The 20,278-nt window shown below is 48.1% G+C and overlaps 1 protein-coding gene across 3 annotated transcripts in view; it reads right to left on the reverse strand.

The window, feature by feature from the left end:
- AMN (amnion associated transmembrane protein) overlaps positions 1–20,278 on the reverse strand; it is an 84,101-nt gene that overhangs the window by 35,417 nt on the left and 28,406 nt on the right. For all 3 annotated transcript variants that reach the window (XM_083734964.1, XM_083734965.1, XM_083734963.1), the window contains exons 4-5: positions 6,677–6,764; positions 738–973 (exon numbers count right to left, since the gene is read on the reverse strand). In XM_083734964.1, coding sequence (XP_083591090.1) covers positions 738–973; positions 6,677–6,764 — 324 coding nt within the window. The remainder of the gene's footprint in view (positions 1–737; positions 974–6,676; positions 6,765–20,278) is intronic.

Below are 20,278 nucleotides of genomic sequence, written 5' to 3' on the forward strand. Positions count from 1 at the left end.
GTGCATATATGTGTGTCTGCTTGCATGTGTGTATGCAAGAACAGAAGTGGATTTAGGGCAGCGCGAGGGGTGCGGGGGCACTGGGTCCACAGCTGAAGTATGTTCTTTTCAAATCTGGTAAGCACTTGCCAGGCTTCAGCAAGGAGGCATGAGGACTCTGTCAAGGTCCTAGAGTCTTCCTGCCTCCTTTCCCCAAACCGGGCAAGTGGTTACCTGGGAAAGAGAAGGGAGAGCTTTAAAAGAGTTTGGATTTGATATCCCGCTTTATCACTACCCAAAGGAGTCTCAAAGTGGCTAACATTCTCCTTTCCCTTCCTCCCCCACAACAAGCACTCTGTGAGGTGAGTGGGGCTGAGAGACTTCAAAGAAGTGTGACTGGCCCAAGGTCACCCAGCAGCTGCATGTGGAGGAGCAGGGAAGCGAACCCGGTTCACCAGATTACAAGACTACTGCTCTTAACCACCACACCACACTGGCTCTCTTCAATAGTGGACCCTTCAATAGTGAAGACTGGATCATGCCCTCCCCCAGAGCATCCTCGCTTAGCTGGTGTGGGGAGGTGGGCTGCTGCTTTAATCTAGCAGTAGGGCTATACCTGTTCCCCTCCCCAGCCGATTCACAGTGAATCTGGAGGAAGTTGCCCATCTCCACTCGCAATCCTTTATTTTATTTTTGGAATCGCAAAACAAAGAATGGTGAAGCAGCCACGGTTTCATCTCACAAACGCCCTGTTTTACCTGCCCCATGACTGAAATGCTCCTGAGCCGTATGGCCTGCTCAGACGACTCGATGTTCACATGGAAGGAGGTTTCGGGTGGAAAGATAACGTCATCGTACTGGCACGGGACTCTTTCTTCATCCACCGAGAAGGTGTGTTTGCCTTGATCGAGGTTGTCCAATGAGGTTGCAGCACGCCACAGAGTGGGGTCATACCACTGGAACCTGTCTGCGCTGGCAAAGGTGACTTCTGAAGCTAATAGGAGGGAGGGAGGGAGAAACTTGTGGAGTCTGTTCTGCTTCACTGATATTTATTCTTTTTATTTGTTTATAATTAACGCTAAGATTTCTTTTTTAAAGCATGGCAAGTGCATGAGGGAAACTCACCAATCTGCATGGCCAGCCACTGCATATGGGCGACTTCTGATTTTCATAATTAAAAATAAATGAGAACAAGGACCCTAGGAATCACCCATGCCATATTGACATTGTAAAGTGCAGAACAGAACCTCTAACACTGAAGCTCATAAATCCACTGAAATTCCGATCATCTGAGCTTTCATTACAAATATAGCATATTTCTAACTAATTTCAAATATTCCAGTATTCTTTTTTGTTCTCCATTGAATTACACACACACACACACACACACACACACACGTATGTATGTATGTATGTATGTATGTATGTATGTATGTTTGTATTTGTGTTGCTTGGCCTTACATAATATGGAGGGAAGTCTACAATCATGGGAGCCACACTTTAAGGGGGACATTGACAAACTGGAGTATTCCAAGAGGACAGTAACCAGGATTTTGAGGGTTGTGGAAATCAAGTCGCTAAGCAGGTTGAATGAGCAAGCTATGTCTTGCCTGGAGACAAGAAGACGAAGGGGAGACATAAAAGCAGTTTTCAAATTATCTGAAGAATATGGAGCTCTGTGGCGCCAATGAACAGCCCTAGAACAATAAGGGAAAGGTCATGGCTCAGTGGTAGAACATCTGCTCTTATGCAGGAGGTCCAGGCTCAATCCCCAGTATCTAAAGGCAGGGCTGGGAATGCCCACTACCTGAAACCTCAGAGAGCTTCAGTCAACCAGTATAGACCAGTGGATGGGCCAATGGTCTGACAGCTTTCTGTGTTCCAAAGAAGGGAAACTGCAAGGAACCGGACTTTGCCTGGACATCAGGAGAAATGCCCTGATGTTAAGAGCTGTGGAACAGGCTGTCATGGAAGACAGCGGCCTCTCCTGGTGGTATTGAAGAAGTTCCCGGACAGCCATCTGCCAGGGATGCTGCAGTTGAAGATCCCCCACTGTACAAGGGCTTGGACTAGATCACTGGTCTTGAATTGGTGGGTCAGGACCCTCTAGTGGGTCACAGCTTGATCCAAGATGGGTTGCAACAGGAGCACTGCCACCATGCAAATATATGGTGGGTCCCTAAACGCATGTTTGGTTTAAAGGTGAGTCATGGGTCAGAAGAGGTTGAAGATACCTGGACTAGGTGACCCTGAAGGTCCCTTCCAGCTTTATAATGTTATGATTATCTGTGCAAAGGTGGAGATGTCACTCCAGATGCCTCCTTCTCACACACTTCCTCCATCTTCCCTCTCTCCCTTCCTTGTGAGAATGCACACAGTGGGGGCTGAGGTCCATCCCTGTCTTGTTCCCAAGAAAGTTCAGCCTTGCTTCCCCTCCAGCCACTCTTAAGTGGAAGCAAGGTGCATTAACTGCACCTTTGATCTAGGTCAGCTTTTCTCAACCTGTGGGTCCCCAAATGTTGTTGAACTACAACTCCCATCACCTCTAGCTAGCATGGCCAGAGCTCAGGAATGATGGGAGTTGTAGTCCAACAACATCTGGGGACCCACAGGTTGAGAACCACTGATCTAGGTGATGTTGTTGTTGTTTAGTCGTTTAGTCGTGTCCGGCTCTTCATGACCCCATGGACCAGAGCACGCCAGGTACTCCTGTCTTCCACTGCCTCCCGCAGTTTGGTCAAACTCATGCTGGTAGCTTCGAGAACACTGTCCAACCATCTCGTCCTCTGTTGTCCCCTTCTCCTTGTGCCCTCCATCTTTCCCAACATCAGGGTCTTTTCCAGGGAGCCTTCTCTTCTCATGAGGTGGCCAAAGTATTGGAGCCTCAGCTTCAGGATCTGTCCTTCCAGTGAGCACTCAGGGCTGATTTCCTTCAGAATGGATAGGTTTGATCTTCTTGTAGTCCATGGGATCCTCAAGAGCCAGCACCATAATTCAAAAGCATCAAATCACCTTTGTCGGCTAGGTGATATCTCTGCTTTTTAAGATTCTGTTTAGGTTTGTCATCGCTTTTCTCCCAAGAAGCAGGCGTCTTTTAATTTCGTGACTGCTGTCACCATCTGCAGTGATCATGGAGCCCAAGAAAGTAAAATCTCTCACTGCCTCCATTTCTTCCCCTTTAATTTGCCAGGAGGTGATGAGCCCAGTGGCCATGATCTTCGTTTATTTGATGCTGAGCTTCTAGGTGATAGCCCACAGCTGATTACTGCAGCTTCATACATATCACCCATCTAAAACACAAGACTACTCCCCCAAAGAATTCTGGGAACTGTAGTTTGTTAAGGGCCCTGGGAATTATAGCTCTCAGGGTGGGATAGACACTTCCCAGGGTTCTTTGAAGAAAGTGATGTGCATTGAATGCATGGTGTGTATGCTCCCCGGATTGGTGTGGTGTGATCCAGTAGTTTAGCTCTCAGTCGGTAGAGCATGAGACTCTCAGTCTCAGGGTTGGGGGTTGGGGGTTTGAGCCCCACCTTGGGCAAAAGATTCCTGCATTGCAGTGGTTGGACTAGATGACCCTCACAATTCCCTTCCAACTCTACAGTTCTATGATTCCACGCGGCTATCCTCTGGTTTATTATCCCAGGCATATTACTGGAACGCTGCACAGATCTTATGGAAGTCGCTGGAGAGGATCTTCCACAAACATCAAGTGTGAGTAATCCTGGGGAAAGCCGTGGATGACGATAACCGGAACAACTTTATTAGCAATGTATCAGCCACTGGTTCCCCTGCCGCCGCCCCCACCCCAGACCCAGCTCTCTGCAAGTGCAATTGTAAACATGCCATGCACGAACTATATCCCATAGTTCCTCTGCTGGGGAATTTAATATGAAAATAAACAATACACAGGGGCAGCTGTACACAGTCTATTTGCCGAGGCTCATATTTAATTCATTAACAACTTTCTTCCCGTTCAATATTAACGAAGCTGTCACAGATTTGCACATAACGCAGCACGCCCGTAAGGACGAAGGACGTCAAGGGCCTTGGTGTAGAATGTAGGTCTGACTTCTGGTCTGCTTAGATGGCATGGGGCCGTAGACATCCTGCCCACTCATCTACAGATAAAGCCTCAGCCTCTCTCTCCATACAACAGAGCTCCATACATGCACATCTCCCTGTGTGGAGCTCCCTCTGCACCATGCAGTTCCATCTGGATATGACAAGGAGATGCGCGTGAAGGGGATTCCATACTTAAGCGGAGGGCTGCTGTTCATGGGCCATCCCATTCCGTGCACCATGAGCAAGGCCAGATTTAGGTTTGATGAGGCCCTAAGCCAGCAGTTCTCAACCTGTGGGTCCCCAGATGTTGTTGGACTACAACTCTCATCATCCCTGAGCTCTGGCATTGCTAGCTAGAGGTGATGGGAGTTGTAGTTCAACAACATCTGGGGACCCACAGGTTGAGAAAGGCTGCCCTAAGCTACTGAAGGTAATGGGGCCGTTTATATGTCCAGCTGTCCTTTGTCAACAACAAATTGTCAAGGTTTTTTTGTGTTGAAAATATGCTATATGGTAATTTATGGACCTAATAGGTATCTAAAACCATTTGCATATGTTGCCATGCAGCCAGTCCATGCAGAATGCAGGCACCCTATATATAGAAATGAGCAAAGCAGTGATATTTTAGGGAGCAGGCTAGCAAGGCGGGTCCCTTTACTTACATCATAGGAGCCTACACAACACAAAACACTGTTGCCGTATGTAGGTTTTGCTTGTTTTTTATCTTATATTTTGGAAATGTACATCCAGCTTTTCACCCTTTAATTTTTGGGGGGACCCACAAGAGAGTGGGGACTTAAGCTATAACTTGTTTAGCTTATACATAAATATGGCATTGGCCGTGAGGCATCTGCTGACATAAGTTTAAACATACCTAGCAGGAGGGAGACATCAACATAAGCACTGACATTCTAGTACAGGCAACTCCACATTTATGTGCATCCAGTGGACGTGTGATCATGAACTGGCGCATTGCGCCGCACTCGGAAGCACATTTAAAAACTGCAAAAGTGGGCTATGGATATTGGGCATAATATTGGGAATTGCTGAACGGGGGAAATTATGGAACTCAACAAGGAACTTCTCGGCATGTTGCCAAATAAGAGAAAATATGCAACAGCAACAAAATGCAATATGGATGATGCTTGACACCGGTCAAAATAATTGGCCAAAATATACAAAAGAGGTTCAAAATCATGCTGAAAAAGTCTGGTTCGCTTATTCATTTATGGTGGAAATTCCCCAAGAAACTGGAACCATTTCTAGTAGGTGTAATTGGGGAACGAATTACCAAAGAAAGCCTACAACTTGTTTCTATATGGAACGACAGCAGCAAGGATAGTATATGCAAGATGCTGGAAACAAAGAGAGATCCCAGGGAAAGAACAATGGCCATATAAACTAAGTGAATATGCAGAACTAGCCAGTATGACATCTTAAATAAGAAATCAAGATGATAAACAGACGAGGAGTGAGTGGGAACACTTGGGGGAATATTTACAAAAATTCGACCTAAAATATAAATTCCAGGTAAGGGGAACTTTGTGACCAACAGTTGACAATATTAAAGATACGAGAGTGTGGAAAATAAGGTGAATGAACTGGTGTATATGCAGCCAATCATGATCTGAAAAGAACTGTCATGGAATGCTTGGGTGGGGAGTCAAACAGAACTACTGTATAAGAATGGAAAACTGGAAAACTTAAAAAATAAAATAAAAATAGCAAAAGTGGCCCTTGAAGAGACCAAAAAGGATGAAAAAGAGCACAAAAGCAGCACCTGGCAACCCCACAAGTCTTTGCAAGTGCAATACCTTGCCCTGACCGTTGAGGCCTAGCTTGGCATCTGGTAAGTGCTGCTGGTTTTTTAAAGGGTTTTCCAATTGTTTCCAGGCTTTTCCAATGGTGTTCCCAATATATGCAATTTCACGTAAACAACACGCTGTGCCTCGGAACGTAACCCCCGCGGAAATGGGGTATCCACAAAAAAATGAACCGCATCCAAAATAGTGTTAGGTTGTGCTGGTCCTTTGGACAGTGCGGGAGATGAGCAGAGGGAAGAGAGGCGGGGGAAGTCCCATTGCACAAGCGGAAGTCATTTTGTTTGCTCGGTTATTTAGTTGGGTACCACCCCTAGGTTCCAAGACTTGGCTCCAGATTAAGTTAAGTCCAATGCATCCTTTTTGTTATAGGCCTTGAATCCAGGGAACGTGGATTTCAGTCTCACTATGCTTGTACTAGACGCAATGGAAAGGCAAACAATGAGCGCGATCCCACTGGGAATATTCCCCCATGTAAGCCGCATCGAAATGAATGCAGCTCTCTGGCAAGAGCAAAACAACTCATTTCAATGGGAACCTCTACGGAGACAGTCCTGGAGGAACACCTGCAACCAATGCTTACACTTTCCTCCACCTCCTCCTCCTCCTCCTCCTCTCTCTCTCTCTCTCTTACCCCCCACCCCCAATTATGAAAAGGAAAGCTCTGACTAGTTTCGAAACTTTGGGGGAGGGGGCTCCAGGGGAAAGTTAATTATGACTGGGAGAATGACTCGTGAGCAGCAGCGTAACGGAGGCATATTCTCTCTGCGCTTAATTTGCATGACTAATGAACGGTAGGTCGAGCACAATACCTGTCTCACATCCTGGATCAAAACTGCCGTCGAAGGCTGCAAACCCAGCACCGGGGGCCAGGATGAATTCTCCATCCAGTGGGATGTACTGGAAAAAAAAACAAAAGGAAGAAATGTTGCATCTTGGGGCTCTGTTCTGTCTGAGCCAGCCTCATAAATGAGCGACGTTAACAACATTCTTACACGGCTCCTCTCCATAAATCCTTTCCACACACGTTGAGCTTGAATAATATAGGGCTGTACCTAGAATCCTCTGTCCGCTAGCCCAAGGGCTATTGGGTTAGTGGACGGGAGAATTTGCTTATTGCACAGTGAAGGAATCCAACACAGCCGCTGCGCTAGCAGAAAACTATTAGGCAACTGATTGCGCTCTCTAAGGCCGATTGCCAAAGAATTGATGCTTTTGAATTATGGTGCTGGAGGAGACTCTGGAGAGTCCCATGGACTGCAAGAGGATCAAACCTATCCATTCTTGGAGGGCACCATTAGAAAATGTCGGTGTTGAATAGTGGGTAGACATGGCAGACGACACAGCGATTTCTCCAAGCAGCTCTTTATTTTGTAAGCTGGAACAGAAAACTGAACAGCAAACAGCTCAGCCGGCCTGCTTTTATAGGCAGCTGGCTGTCAACATTGTAGCAAGAACAACCCAGGGTTTCCCGCCTAAAATAACTGACGTGGACCTGAGTGAAAACTACATACACAATACTCCTGGTGGCCTGGGTGAGAACTTCAATACATAACAGTTGGCCAGAGGGTGTTAAAGAAGGATCGGACATTTTTTATGTATGCAACAACAGCAGCAAGGATACTTATCGCCAAGCACTGGAAAATCCAAGATTTGCCCACACTGGAAGAATGGCAGATGCAACTGATAGACTATATGGAATTAGCAGAAATGACTGGCAGAATCCGAGACCTGGGAGAAGAGGCTGTGGAGGAGGACTGGAAGAAATTTAAGGACTATTTACAAAAATACTGTAAATTGTATGAGTGTTAAGAAAGATGTAAGATTATTAATAATATGGCACCATTAAGATAGTTAAAAGGAGTATGAAGATAAATGAAAATATAAGAAAAGACAAATTTTGGATAAATATTATGCTAAAATTAAGCTTTTAAGGTTTGGGTAAAACTATCTAAAATTAGGGACACAATATTGGAAATTATAATATAAGAATTGAAACAAGGTGATAAATTGCTGGGTAAAGTTCGAAAACTTAGAATGCAGGAACGAGAGATGTGAGGAAGTCCAAAGAAGTGAAGAAAATGTGGATATTGAAAAATTATATGTTATTTTGTTTGTTTTTTTGTTGTATTGAGAAAACCTTGAATAAAAATTTTTTAAAAAAGAAAATGTTAAAATATTTAACTCTGTGCCTATATTGACTATATATAAAGTAATAATTACTTTACAGACCGCAGTAATCTCCTGGGTGTATAAGAGACTACCCTGGTCCTGAGCTGTATGATGAGACATAATATCAAAATTTTCCAAAAAACTTTCATTTTCTACCTCTTCTGGTCTAGTGGTGGACAAGAAACCCTTAGCCTCTCGCTAAGGGCCAGGCGCTCCTGCCATCGGAGGGCGAACACTCACTGGCGGAGAACCGAAAGGAAACAATCGGGGTCAACAAAGGAAGCTCGCCTCTGAGGGGAATGTCAAGAGCAGGCCTTTTCCCGGCCACAGACTGCCCGACTCTGGGCGGCCCCGGAGGCGCTGGGCCAGGCACACTTACTGAGGAGCCGGCCCAGAAGGGGCAGCAGTTCTTCACTTGCGGGGAGCTGCTGAGGGACAGCGCCCCGAAGCTGAGCGCCACCAGGCAGCAGCCAAGGATCAGCTGCAGCAGCCCCAGAGACAGCAGAGGGCACGCCGACAGCAGCCCCGGCCGAGACGGCGGCGGTGGCCTCCCCGCCCAGCGGCAGGCCCCGCTGGGGGAGAGCACGGCTGAGCACGGCCCAGACCACCCAGAGCGGGACCATGGCGGCCGGGCAGCAGCGGCGCCGGGCCAGAGGCGGTGGGTCTGAGTGCCTCGGGTGCCGCCGAGGGCCAGGCCAGCGGGCAGCACGAGCCCAGCAGCACCACCGGCAGAGACATGGGCACCTCGCCCGCCACGCTGGAGGCAACAAGTGCGTGGTCCGGCACCTGCCTAGGGGGCGAAAATTTGACATTTATTTTTTTAAAAAAAATCTTTCGAATTTTTCAATTTTTCCCACGGCACACCAGGCAACATCTCACGGCACACTAGTGTGCCGCGGAACAGTGGTTGAAAAACACTGTTTTAGTTGACCTAATAACCTAATATGGATTTTCGAATTCTCCTCAGGGGCCGAGGCGGCTACTTTTACCATAAAGTTTGCAATAGTTTGTGTCAGATGTCATTGGATGAGGAGTTTGGATTTGATATCCCGCTTTATCATTACCCGCAGGAGTCTCAAAGCGGCTAACATTCTCCTTTCCCTTCCTCCCCCACAACAAGCACTCTGTGAGGTGAGTGGGGCTGAGAGACTTCAGAGAAGTATGACTAGCCCAAGGTCACCCAGCAGCTGCATGTGGAGGAGCGGAGACGCGAACCCAGTTCACCAGATTACGAGTCTACCGCTCTTAACCACTACACCACACTGGCTCTCGTCTCTGGATGATGACTCCCATCATGGCTGCCTACTGACCATGGAAACTGGAGTCCCAAACATCTGAATGGTGAAAGTTGGCTTGTATATTGAGCACATTTGGCAGGGCAGCATAAATTGGGGAGCGGAGGGAGCCCACTTTGTCCTTGCATAACAACCCAATGTGGCAACAGGCTAATCAGAGAGAGAGAGAGAGGTTGACCCACAGGTCCTGGAGGGTTCAAGCCCAAGTCTTCCCAGTTTCAAAAGTATCCAGGACACCACACCAGAAAAAAGCTGATGGGAAAAGGGCAGGGAAGAATTAAGTTCTTAAAGCTGAGGCCTTTCCATCAGATACCTCCTGCTATGCAGTCGTTTTAATTTGGTTCCTCCGAGCCAAGAGCTCTCTCTGCTTCGCTCCGCCTGCAGTCGTGCCAGAGCTGTCCTGCTCTCCTGTCACAGACTGCATCATCAGAGCATGCTGTTCTGCAATGCTGGAAGCACTTGGGAGTGCTGCAAAGAGCTCATTTGCAATCAAGCCTCTGTGACGGCGCTGATTGGGCCCCGAGTTCCCTTCTCCCGCCATAAAGCGAGAGCAAGAGCCATTTAGCTAGCCTGGCGCTGATTAAGGTGCCTCTTGGGGAATTGGGACTCTTAATATAGAAGCTTCCAGCATGTCTCTTTGCCCTGGACCACATCTCTGGGATTAAAACTGGGGAAGGAAAAGAAGAAGAAATGTAGATTCCGCTGTTACCCAGTTAATTACTTTCGGTCTGTTTCCAGCTGCCTTCGCCTGTCCTTGCCAGCGTTCACCTGCAGGTGGCAGCAGTTGGTCAGAGCTATCTGTACTGTCTTAGAATGAGGCGCAATTTCCCTTTCCAGCTGGGGGAGGAAAAGAGGTAATTCAAGGATAAAGAGGCTGGGCCTGTGTCTTCTGGCTACCAATTCAGAAAAACCGTACACCTTTTTCGTACATAGGGGAAATTGGGCATGATCAAAGGGAAGAAAGGAAAGGGGTGCTGAGGCCATAAGCTGCACTCGTGGGCTCCTGAACTAGTCGGCACGTGTGTTTTAATGTTGTGCAACAGAGAAATCCAACGCAACAATTGCGCTAGTGGAAACGGTGTGTTGCTAAGAACCGTCTAGAACAGCAGCATAGCGGACACAGCAGCCTGCAGCTGGGAAAGCAGCAAAGCAGTTGAGCTCCCTGTTGCATCTCCTTTCCTCTAAAGGTAAAGTTAAAGGTACCCCTGCCCGTACGGGCCAGTCGTGTCCGACTCTAGGGTTGTGCGCCCATCTCACTTAAGAGGCCGGGGGTCAGCGCTGTCCGGAGACACTTCCGGGTCACGTGGCCAGCGTGACAAAGCTGCTCTGGTGAGCCAGCACCAGCGCAGCACACGGAAACGCCGTTTACCTTCCCGCTATAAAGCAGTACCTATTTATCTACTTGCACTTAGGGGTGCTTTCGAACTGCTAGGTGGGCAGGAGCTGGGACCGAAGGATGGGAGCTCACCCCACCACGGGGATTCGAACCGCCGACCATACGATCGGCAAGTCCTAGGCACTGAGGTTTTACCCACAGCGCCACCCGCGTCCCCCCCCTCCTTTCCTCTAGTTACATTTAATCCTTGCTGTGTGATGAATGTCAGAGATGGAGAACTTGTAGCCCGACAGAAATCGTTGGATGACAACTCCCATCAGCCTGAGCCAGCGTTGGCCAATGGTCTGGGATGGTGGGAGTTGCTGTTGTTGTTTAGTCGTTTAGTCGTGTCCAACTCTTCGTGACCCCATGGACCAGAGCACTCCTGTCTTCCACTGCATCCCGCAGTTTGGTCAAACTCATGCTGGTAGCTTCGAGAACACTGTCCAACCATCTCGTCCTCTGTTGTCCCCTTCTCCTTGTGCCCTCCATCTTTCCCAACATCAGGGTCTTTTCCAGGGAGTCTTCTCTTCTCACGAGGTGGCCAAAGTATTGGAGCCTCGGCTTCACGATCTGTCCTTCCAGTGAGCACTCAGGGCTGATTTCCTTCAGAATAGGTGTGTTTGATCTTCTTGCAGTCCATGGGACTCTCAAGAGTCTCCTCCAGCACCATAATTCAAAAGCCTCAATTCTTTGGCGATCAGACTTATTTATGGTCCAGCTCTCACTTCCATACATCACTACTGGGAAAACCATAGCTTTAACTATACGGACCTTTGTCGGCAAGGTGATGTCTCTGCTTTTTAAGATGCTCTCTAGGTTTGTCATTGCTTTTCATGGTGGGAGTTAGAGTTCACCAATATCCAGAGCGCCCTAAGTAGGTACCCCATCCTGATATTCACACTGGAACGTGCACAGAGGAGGGTGACCAAGATGCTCAAGGGCCTGGAAACCAAGCCTTCTGAGAAAGGACTGAATGAGCTGGGTTTGCTTCGCATGGGCAATAGGAGGACTGAGAGGAGAAAGGGTAGCCAAAATCTCAAGGGCTGTCGCATGGAAGAGGGAGCAAGCTTGTTTTCTCCTGCTCTGGAGGGCAAGACTCGAACCAATGGCTTCACGTTACAAGAAAGGAGATTCTGACTCAACATCAGGAAGAACTTTCTGACAGTAAGAGAAGTACCCAACCACAACCAGGAAACGTCCATTATATTCTCAAATATTAACTGCAAACCTCTTAAGAGGTTCTTCCAGCAAAGGCATTGAGATCAGTTCTTTATGATTTACGCCTTTACTGATACACCACACAGTCTGTTTGGCCAGTTCACAACATTTTGTGTGTCCTTATAAAACCTCTTTCCTCAAAGCACGTGGAGTGACAATCTTTTTTCTGTCCATAAACTGCACAACTTAACTGTCCATAAACTGCACAATAGCTTTCTTAAATAAAATAAAAACTTAGGTCTATTGCTCTTCTGCTACTGTAACTATCCCAAATGCATACAGCATAACAAACTGAAATTGTTCATCTCCCTTCATTGCCTCTTGCCCCTTTCTGACACAAGCGTGTGGACTTCCACAGGCGAGACATTGCTGGTAACATCCTCTTCAAGTCCAGAGGACTCCCTATGCGATTTTCATGCTTAATTTTACTTCCTTACCAAGTAGCATTGATTGCAAACAGCATCTCCAAATGGACTTAAATGTGGAAGTTGACATCTGGAGTCATAATGACATCAGGTGACTGGCAGGTGAGAGGCTCCTCCCACTTGCCAAAGATGGCCCCTGGAGGGTGGAGGTAAGGATTTGACCTGCCAGCCAGCTCCCGCTTCCCATCTTTTACTCCAAGACAGTATGGAAAATTTATTTTATTTTATTTTATTTTATTTTATTTTATTTTATTTTATTTTATTTTATTTTATTTTATTTTATTATATTAAAATTGAATAAAACTGTAGCTCCCAGACCCAGCTGCTTGCCATAGCACTTAGAACCTGGCTGAGCATGACAGAGCCCAAAATCAAGTGCTGGACCCAAGCCTTAACTTTATCCAATTTATCTAAGCCGTTTTTCACGCCATCCTGCTGACTGACTTGAATCACCGCAGCAATGCATTCTACTCTGTCCTCCTGAGAAGTCTTAAGATACCCTGAGCTGTCAGCAGCCTTCTGTTGGCTGTCCATAGCTGTGACCGTGGCAGCGCTCATAAATCTCTGCGCAGGACACCGTAACACTGACCCAGCATTTCAGGAAAAATCTGCCTTTCCGTGATTTATAGCAGGAGCTTCAGGGATCAGAGGCAAGGAGAGACTTTGCTGGGTTCTTTACAGCTCCAGAAAGGGGGCTCACCCCACAGGCTGCAGGGAGCCTGTTCTTGCAGAGAACAGAACTGCCTGGAGAGAAATAAGGAGATAGCAGGTTCCGAAGCAAGCAAGACATAAAGTGACCCAGGGGCGCCATTTTGGATTTCTGCAGGGAGGTGGGAAACGATGGGAGTGGAGCAAGATAGGGAGAAAGGTTCAAAGGCTGTAGTGCCTTTGTCCATCGGGGGGATCTGTGTACCCTGAGAACATTTCTTGCAGCTACTCTTCATACTGCAACATCTTAATTTATTTCATTTACGAATTGCTTCCTACGAAACACCTCACAGGAATTGAACAATAAGAACATCAACCATGAATACATATTTGTACAGCCGTTTCATATATAGTAGAGCATGTTGTTGTTTAGTCGTTCAGTCATGTCCGACTCTCTGTGACCCCATGGACCAGAGCACGCCAGGCACTCCTGTCTTCCACTGCCTCCTGCAGTTTGGTCAAACTCATGCTGGTAGCTCTGAGAACACTGTCCAACCATCTTGTCCTCTGTTGTCCCCTTCTCCTTGTGCCCTCCATCTTTCCCAACATCAGGGTCTTTTCCAGGGAGTCTTCTCTTCTCATGAGGTGGCCAAAGTATTGGAGCCTCAGCTTCAGGATCTGTCCTTCCAGTGAGCACTCAGGGCTGATTTCCTTAAGAATGGATGCGTATGATCTTCTTGCAGTCCATGGGACTCTCAAGAGTCTCCTCCAACACCATAATTCAAAAGCATCAATTCTTCAGTGATCAGCCTTCTTTATGGTCCAGCTCTCACTTCCATACATCACTACTGGGAAAACCATAGCTTTAACTATACGGACTGTGTTGGTCCTGGGAGTTAATCAAGAGGCAAGGGCCAAGTCCAGTCCGTGGTCGATGAAGCAATATGAAGGCAGTCCATAAAAGTCGAAGCTGGGTGCTGGGCAGGGTTCAGGCAGGGGCTGAAAACCACCGACGTTGCTCCAAGACTGGGTCTGGCTGGCTTTTATCTGCCCTGAGGCATAGGGTGGCCCCGATCCTCAGGTGACTTGCCTCTCCTGGCCTGGAGGCAAACACTCCTCCTGTGGGAACTTAGTTCCCTCCGCCTCTCTGCCCTGAGCCTCTGCAGCTCAGGAGAGACTGGAGGGTTACGGGACCCAGAGGCAACCTCAGCTTCCTCTGACGGGGCTGTGAGTGGAGCACCTGCAGGCAATCGGTCCTCCATTGCCTCAGGAGCCAGAGCAGACTCAGCTGGTGCCTGCACCTGAGGATCCAGCACAGGTGAGGACCCTTCAGGCTCAAGCCCCAACCCTGGCTCAGCTGGTTCTGGAGGCAGGGGGTCCTGTGCAGGCTGGGATTCCTCAGGTTCAGCATCTGAATCCGAATCCCAGGCCATCACACGGACCTTTGTTGGCAAGGTGATGTCTCTGCTTTTTAAGATGCTGTCTAGGTTTGTCTAGTAGAGCATGGGGCTCTTAATCTCACATTGGGCAAAAGATCCCTACACAGATGACTGTCATGGACTGGCTGGACGCAGAGGAGTGGTGGTAGGAGCCAGCTGGGGAACCAGCAAGGGAAGAAGGCTCAGAGCCAGGGAACTGGTGGTGGGACAACGATGAGTGGTCATGAAGGAGAAGAGGGAGCGGACTGGGAGGAAGAGGTGATGAAAGCTGAAGAGGCAACAGGGTTTAGTGAGCAGGGAGAAGCTGGGGTAGACGACAGTCCGGACTCAGAGGCAGAAGAGGAGAGGGGCCAGGAGACAGAGATGAGCCAGGCTGCTGAAGAAGCCAGGGAGCTTCCCCCTTCTTGCTGTGACCAGTTCCTTTCCTCACTGGTCTCCCAAGAGTAGACCCATAAAATTCACAAGCATTCTGAATTTACACTGTGCAAGTAGAAGTGGATAGCCAAGGAAAACGCTCTATTCCACTGCAAGATTCTGCAGATGCATCTCTATTTTAAAATCATGAATTACAGCCTTGGAAGAACACTAATGAATATTATTAATTGGAGTTAATTGCAATGCAGCAGATATGAATAGTCATAATTGCGGCATATAAATATTCAGCGTGTTTACTTTAAACATATAGATAGTTTTATTGCACACTCTGAATGTTCTACCCAGGATGAATGTGCTATTTTTAGGGATCTCCATATTTTTTAAAGAATGACAGAATTCTCTCAATTCTCCCTTTGGCAGTAAATGCAAAGCCCTTCTGCCACTAGCGATGGTGGCTATGCTCTGCCTCCAAGGCTGGCCCAAGACATTTTGGCACCTGAGGCACCCCACAAAATGGTGCCTCCTTTGGCCAGAGAAGATGGAGCGAGTGAAGGTCTACATCAGGAGGAAGAGGAGAATAAATACATCGGAAAGGAGGAGGAAGTGAAGATGTACATTGGGAACACAGGGGGAATCAAATCAACCTCACCTGGGGATTGGAGTGGGAATCAAAGGCTGTTACTCTGAATCATGCCACGTGGGTGCAGAGCCTAGGAGACGCCAGAGGGCAGCCCCAGCCATTTCCTATGGTGTAGTGGTTAAGAGCGGTGGACTCGTAATCTGGTGAACTGGGTTCGATTCCCTGCTCCTCCACATGCAGCTGCTGGGTGACCTTGGGCCAGTCACACTTCTCTGAAGTCTCTCAGCCCCACTCACCTCACAGAGTGTTTGTTGTGGGGGAGGAAGGGAAAAGAGGTTGTTAGCTGCTTTGAGACTCCTTCGGGTAGTGATAAAGCGGGATATCAAATCCAAACTCCTCCTCCTCCTCCTCCTCCTCCTCCTCCTCCTCCTTCTTCCTGGGAGGAGACCAGCAGCACCTCCTATTCGCCAAGAGGCAGATCACGTTTCCAAGGAGCCCAACGCACCACAGCTATCACTGTTCAGACTTCAAGGCTGAAACAGAATCCCAGGACATCAGCCTCTCCTGTTGTGACAAGCTCCCTCTTTCCCAGGGTCTCCAAGAACACACAGGATAATGAGGAGAGCAGAACAGAGACCAGAAGTGCGCAGACACAGTTTGAGACTGCTTGGGAAACATCCAGGAGAGGAGGGGTCTTAGAAAGGGTGGAAGGCAACTGGCAAGTCCCCCATAGGGGCTACTGGGAAGGGTTGCTGGGTTGCACGTTCGTTTCCTCTGCTTCTTCGCGCTGACCTGCATCTACCTGGCTTGCTTCTGGCTGTGTGGATCTGGCTTGCTTTCCCTGCTCACAACATGTGAACCGCCCTGAGGCCTCTGGGTATAGGGCGGTATATAAATTCAATCAACAACAACAACATTGAAGGAACAAAGCAAGAGCACCAGCAATGCGCTCATTCACAGTAAACCACTGTATGGCGGAAAGCCTGGCTTATTGTTGCAGGTCAATGCAGGCTGGAGGAGAAAGAGAGAATTCAGATATGTAAACAGGAGCTGTGATATGTAAAGGTAAAGGTAAAGGTACCCCTGCCCGTACGGGCCAGTCTTGACAGACTCTGGGGTTGTGCGCCCATCTCACTCAAGAGGCCAGGGGCCAGCGCTGTCCGGAGACACTTCCGGGTCAGGTGGCCAGCGTGACATCGCTGCTCTGGCGAGCCAGAGCCGCACACGGAAACGCTGTTTACCTTCCCGCTGGTAAGCGGTCCCTATTTATCTACTTGCACCCGGAGGTGCTTTCGAACTGCTAGGTTGGCAGGCGCTGGGACCGAGCAGCGGGAGCGCACCCTGCCGCAGGGATTTGAACCGCCGACCTTTTGATCGACAAGTCCTAGGCGCTGAGGCTTTAACCCACAGCGCCACCTGCGTCCCTGCTGTGATATGTACACCTCTGCAAATGTGCTTGGGCAGGTTTTAATCTTCCACTAGCAGGAATGTGGCTGATGGCTCTAATCGCATTCCCGTTAGAATCCCAGTAGCACAGCTATGTGCCGCCAGCCAGCCAGCCACCCCCCCAAAACATGGCTGAGGCCGGGCGCACTGAAAGGCATTAATAAACAGATAAAAAAAATCCCAGTAATGATGAAGCTTAATGGCTTTTACTGAATGAGCAAAACAGGCACAACCTGCCAGATTCCATAAAAAAAAAAATGACCAGGCAATGTGGTGGCGCAATCAATGACCGAAGAACCAGCAGGGCCAGGCTGAGGAAATTCTGGTGTCACTTGAGATCTGGAAGCGATGAGATGGCCTTCTTCCTAGAAACACTCCTGCCTTCTCTGAGAGCTCAGAATTCTTTGACGGGGTGTGTCAGTCATGGGATTCCACAGAAGCCACGTGTTCGGCGTCAGGAGCGAAGTGCCTGGACCCAGAGGAGCAGGTGGCAATTTGCTGCCCTTTGAGCCACCAGGACTGACTGCCAGAAAAGACAACTGTGGTTAATTTATTGCCAGCCAAGAGCTGGCTGCTGAGAAGTGTCTGCTTCTAGCTACATACTTTATATTCCATGCCATTAACAGAAACGAGGTGTTTGGATTCTGCAACTCTGTGTCTGTGCCTGAGTGTGAACGGTCACTTGAGAAACGGACCCTTCCAGGAAGAGATGTTGTAGAATTTCAGCGGAAACAGGAGTGGAAACTGCTGGTGTTCACTTACTCCTCCCATGTCCAGAACAGAAATCAATCCAGCAACTACGATCAATAATTGCTGTTGCTGTTTTCAGTCCACAGAGGATACGTAATTGCTTACTCACTGCCCCGTCGCCCATCCAATTTGCATTGTGTTTCCTTTGCGCTGAAATGGATGGTGTCGAATAGCGTAACGATAACTACATGAATAATTATGTTGAATGCCACCAGAGTGGACTGCAAGGCAAATAATGTAGTTTTTGTCAGAAGCTGGACTGCAGCAGGAAAGAAACAGCACTGCTTATGAGGAACGTAGGTCAGGATTGAAATCAGTATCATAGTTATGCATGTATATACAGTGGTACCTCGGGTTACATACGCTTCAGGTTACATACGCTTCAGGTTACACACTCCGCTAAGCCAGAAATAGTGCTTCAGGTTAAGAACTTTGCTTCAGGATAAGATCAGAAATCGTGCTCCGGCGGCACGGTGGCAGCAGGAGGCCCCATTAGCTAAAGTGGTGCTTCAGGTTAAGAACAGTTTCAGGTTAAGAACAGACCTCCGGAACAAATTAAGTACTTAACCCGAGGTACCACTGTATCCATATATTTCATTCATTTATTCATGCTCTGCAGCAGTCTTCGCCAACCAGACCCCCTCCTGGTGCTGTTTGACTTTGCATTCAACATGCATCTGTACTCAATATGCCAGAGGATTTCAACCGTTTTTGAGTCCACGGCTCCCTTGACCAACTACATTCTTTCTGCAGCACCCTGTGGGGCTCAGGAGCCATGCTATGTCACCCCTTGCCTGCAGAGCTGGCAGCCTCTTGCCCTTTTTAGGGCACCCTCCCTTGTGGAGTGTTCCCTCAGCCTCCTCTCCCCTCTCCTTGGGAGTCCTCTGGGCCCCCTCCCCAAAGAAAGGTGCCTCCTCACACTGCCCCACAGGGACCTGGGAGGCACCCCCTGGTCAGCCCCAGAGGCACCATTCGCCTGCGGAGCTTGTAGCCAGGGCTGCTGCAGCAAACAGCTGTGAAAAGCCTTTGGGAGGCAGAGATACGAGAGGGCATCAGAGGAGGGAGGGAAGGAAAGAGGGACAGAGGCCAGTGTTGCTTGTGGTACCCCTGGCCATCATTCAAGGCACCCCAGGGTTGAAAACCACTGCAATTTGCCTTAGGATACCAGTTGGCAGGAACTGCTACAGGGCAGAGGGCTGCTGCCCTCATGCCCAGCTTACAGTCTTGCCATAGGCAACTGGTTGGCCACTGTGAGAACAGGATGCTGGACTGAATGGGTCTTTGGCTAATTCAGTGGGGTGGTATTCAGTTGAGTTTTAAATTAATATAATATAATATAATATAATATAATATAATATAATATAATATAATATAATATAATATAATAATAAATAATAATTTTATTTATACACCACCCTCCCTGGCCAGAGCCGGGTTCAAGGTGACTAACACCAATAAAATTACAATAAAAACACAATGGGGGGGGGGAAACAACCACCAATTTAAAATACAGGTTAAAATGCAATTTAAAATGCAGCCTCATTTTAAAAGTAGCCCATAGATCAGAACCATAAGGGGAGGGAAACAGAAGGGTCAGACTGAGTCCAAACCAAAGGCCAGGCGGAACAGCTCCGTCTTGCAGGCCCTGCAGAAAGATGTCAAATCCCACAGGGCCCTAGTCTCTTGTGACAGAGCATTCCACCAAGTTGGAGCTAGTACTGAAAAGGCCCTGGCCCTAGTTGAGACCAATCTAACCTCCTTGAGGCTTGGGATCTCCAAAGTGTTGTCATTTGTGGACCTTAAGGTCCTCCACGGGGCATATCAGGAGAGGCGGTCCCATAGGTACGTGGGTCCTAGGCAGAGGAGACCCATTGAAATTAATGGGCCTAAGGTCGTTGTGCTCGTTAATTTCAGTGGAAGTACTATGAATGAAGCTTAGTGTATCTAAATTCTACCTCCAGTGCCAGAGGCAGCTGAATATACCAGTTTCATAGAATCATAGAATTGTGGAGTTGGAAGGGACAACGAGGGTCATCTAGTCCAACCCCCAGCAGTGCACGAATCTGTTGCCCAACATGGGGCTCAAACCCACAACCCTGAGATGAAAAGTCTCTTGCTCTGCCAATTGAGCCAACTCAGGAACAGTTGCTGGGAATCACAAGTGAGGAGAATGCTTTTGCACTCAGCTCCTGCTTATGATCTGAAGAATGGATGCTTTTGAGTTATGGTGCTCTTGAGAGTCCCATGGACTGCAAGAAGATGAAACCTCTCCATTCTGAAGGAAATCATCCCTGAGTGCTCACTGGAAGGACAGATCCTGAAGCTGAGGCTCCAATACTTTGGCCACCTCATGAGAAGAGAAGACTCCCTGGAAAAGACCCTGATGTTGGGAAAGATGGAGGGCACAAGGAGAAGGGGACGACAGAGGACGAGATGGTTGGACAGTACCAGCATGAGTTTGACCAAACTGCGGGAGACAGTGGAAGACAGGAGTGCCTGGCGTGCTCTGGTCCATGGGGTCACGAAGAGTCGGACATGACTAAACGACTAAACAACAAACCTGCTTTTTTTATAATATTTATTAAAAAAAAATTTAAACAATAGAAAAAAGAAACATACATAATAACATAGTCTTTTCCAACATCTACCTTTCAATCTCATCTTTGGACTTCCTCACATCTCTTGTTC

The sequence above is a fragment of the Podarcis gaigeae genome, assembly GCF_964106915.1.
Source record: "Podarcis gaigeae genome assembly, chromosome: 1".
Classification (NCBI taxonomy): Eukaryota; Metazoa; Chordata; class Lepidosauria; order Squamata; family Lacertidae; genus Podarcis; species Podarcis gaigeae.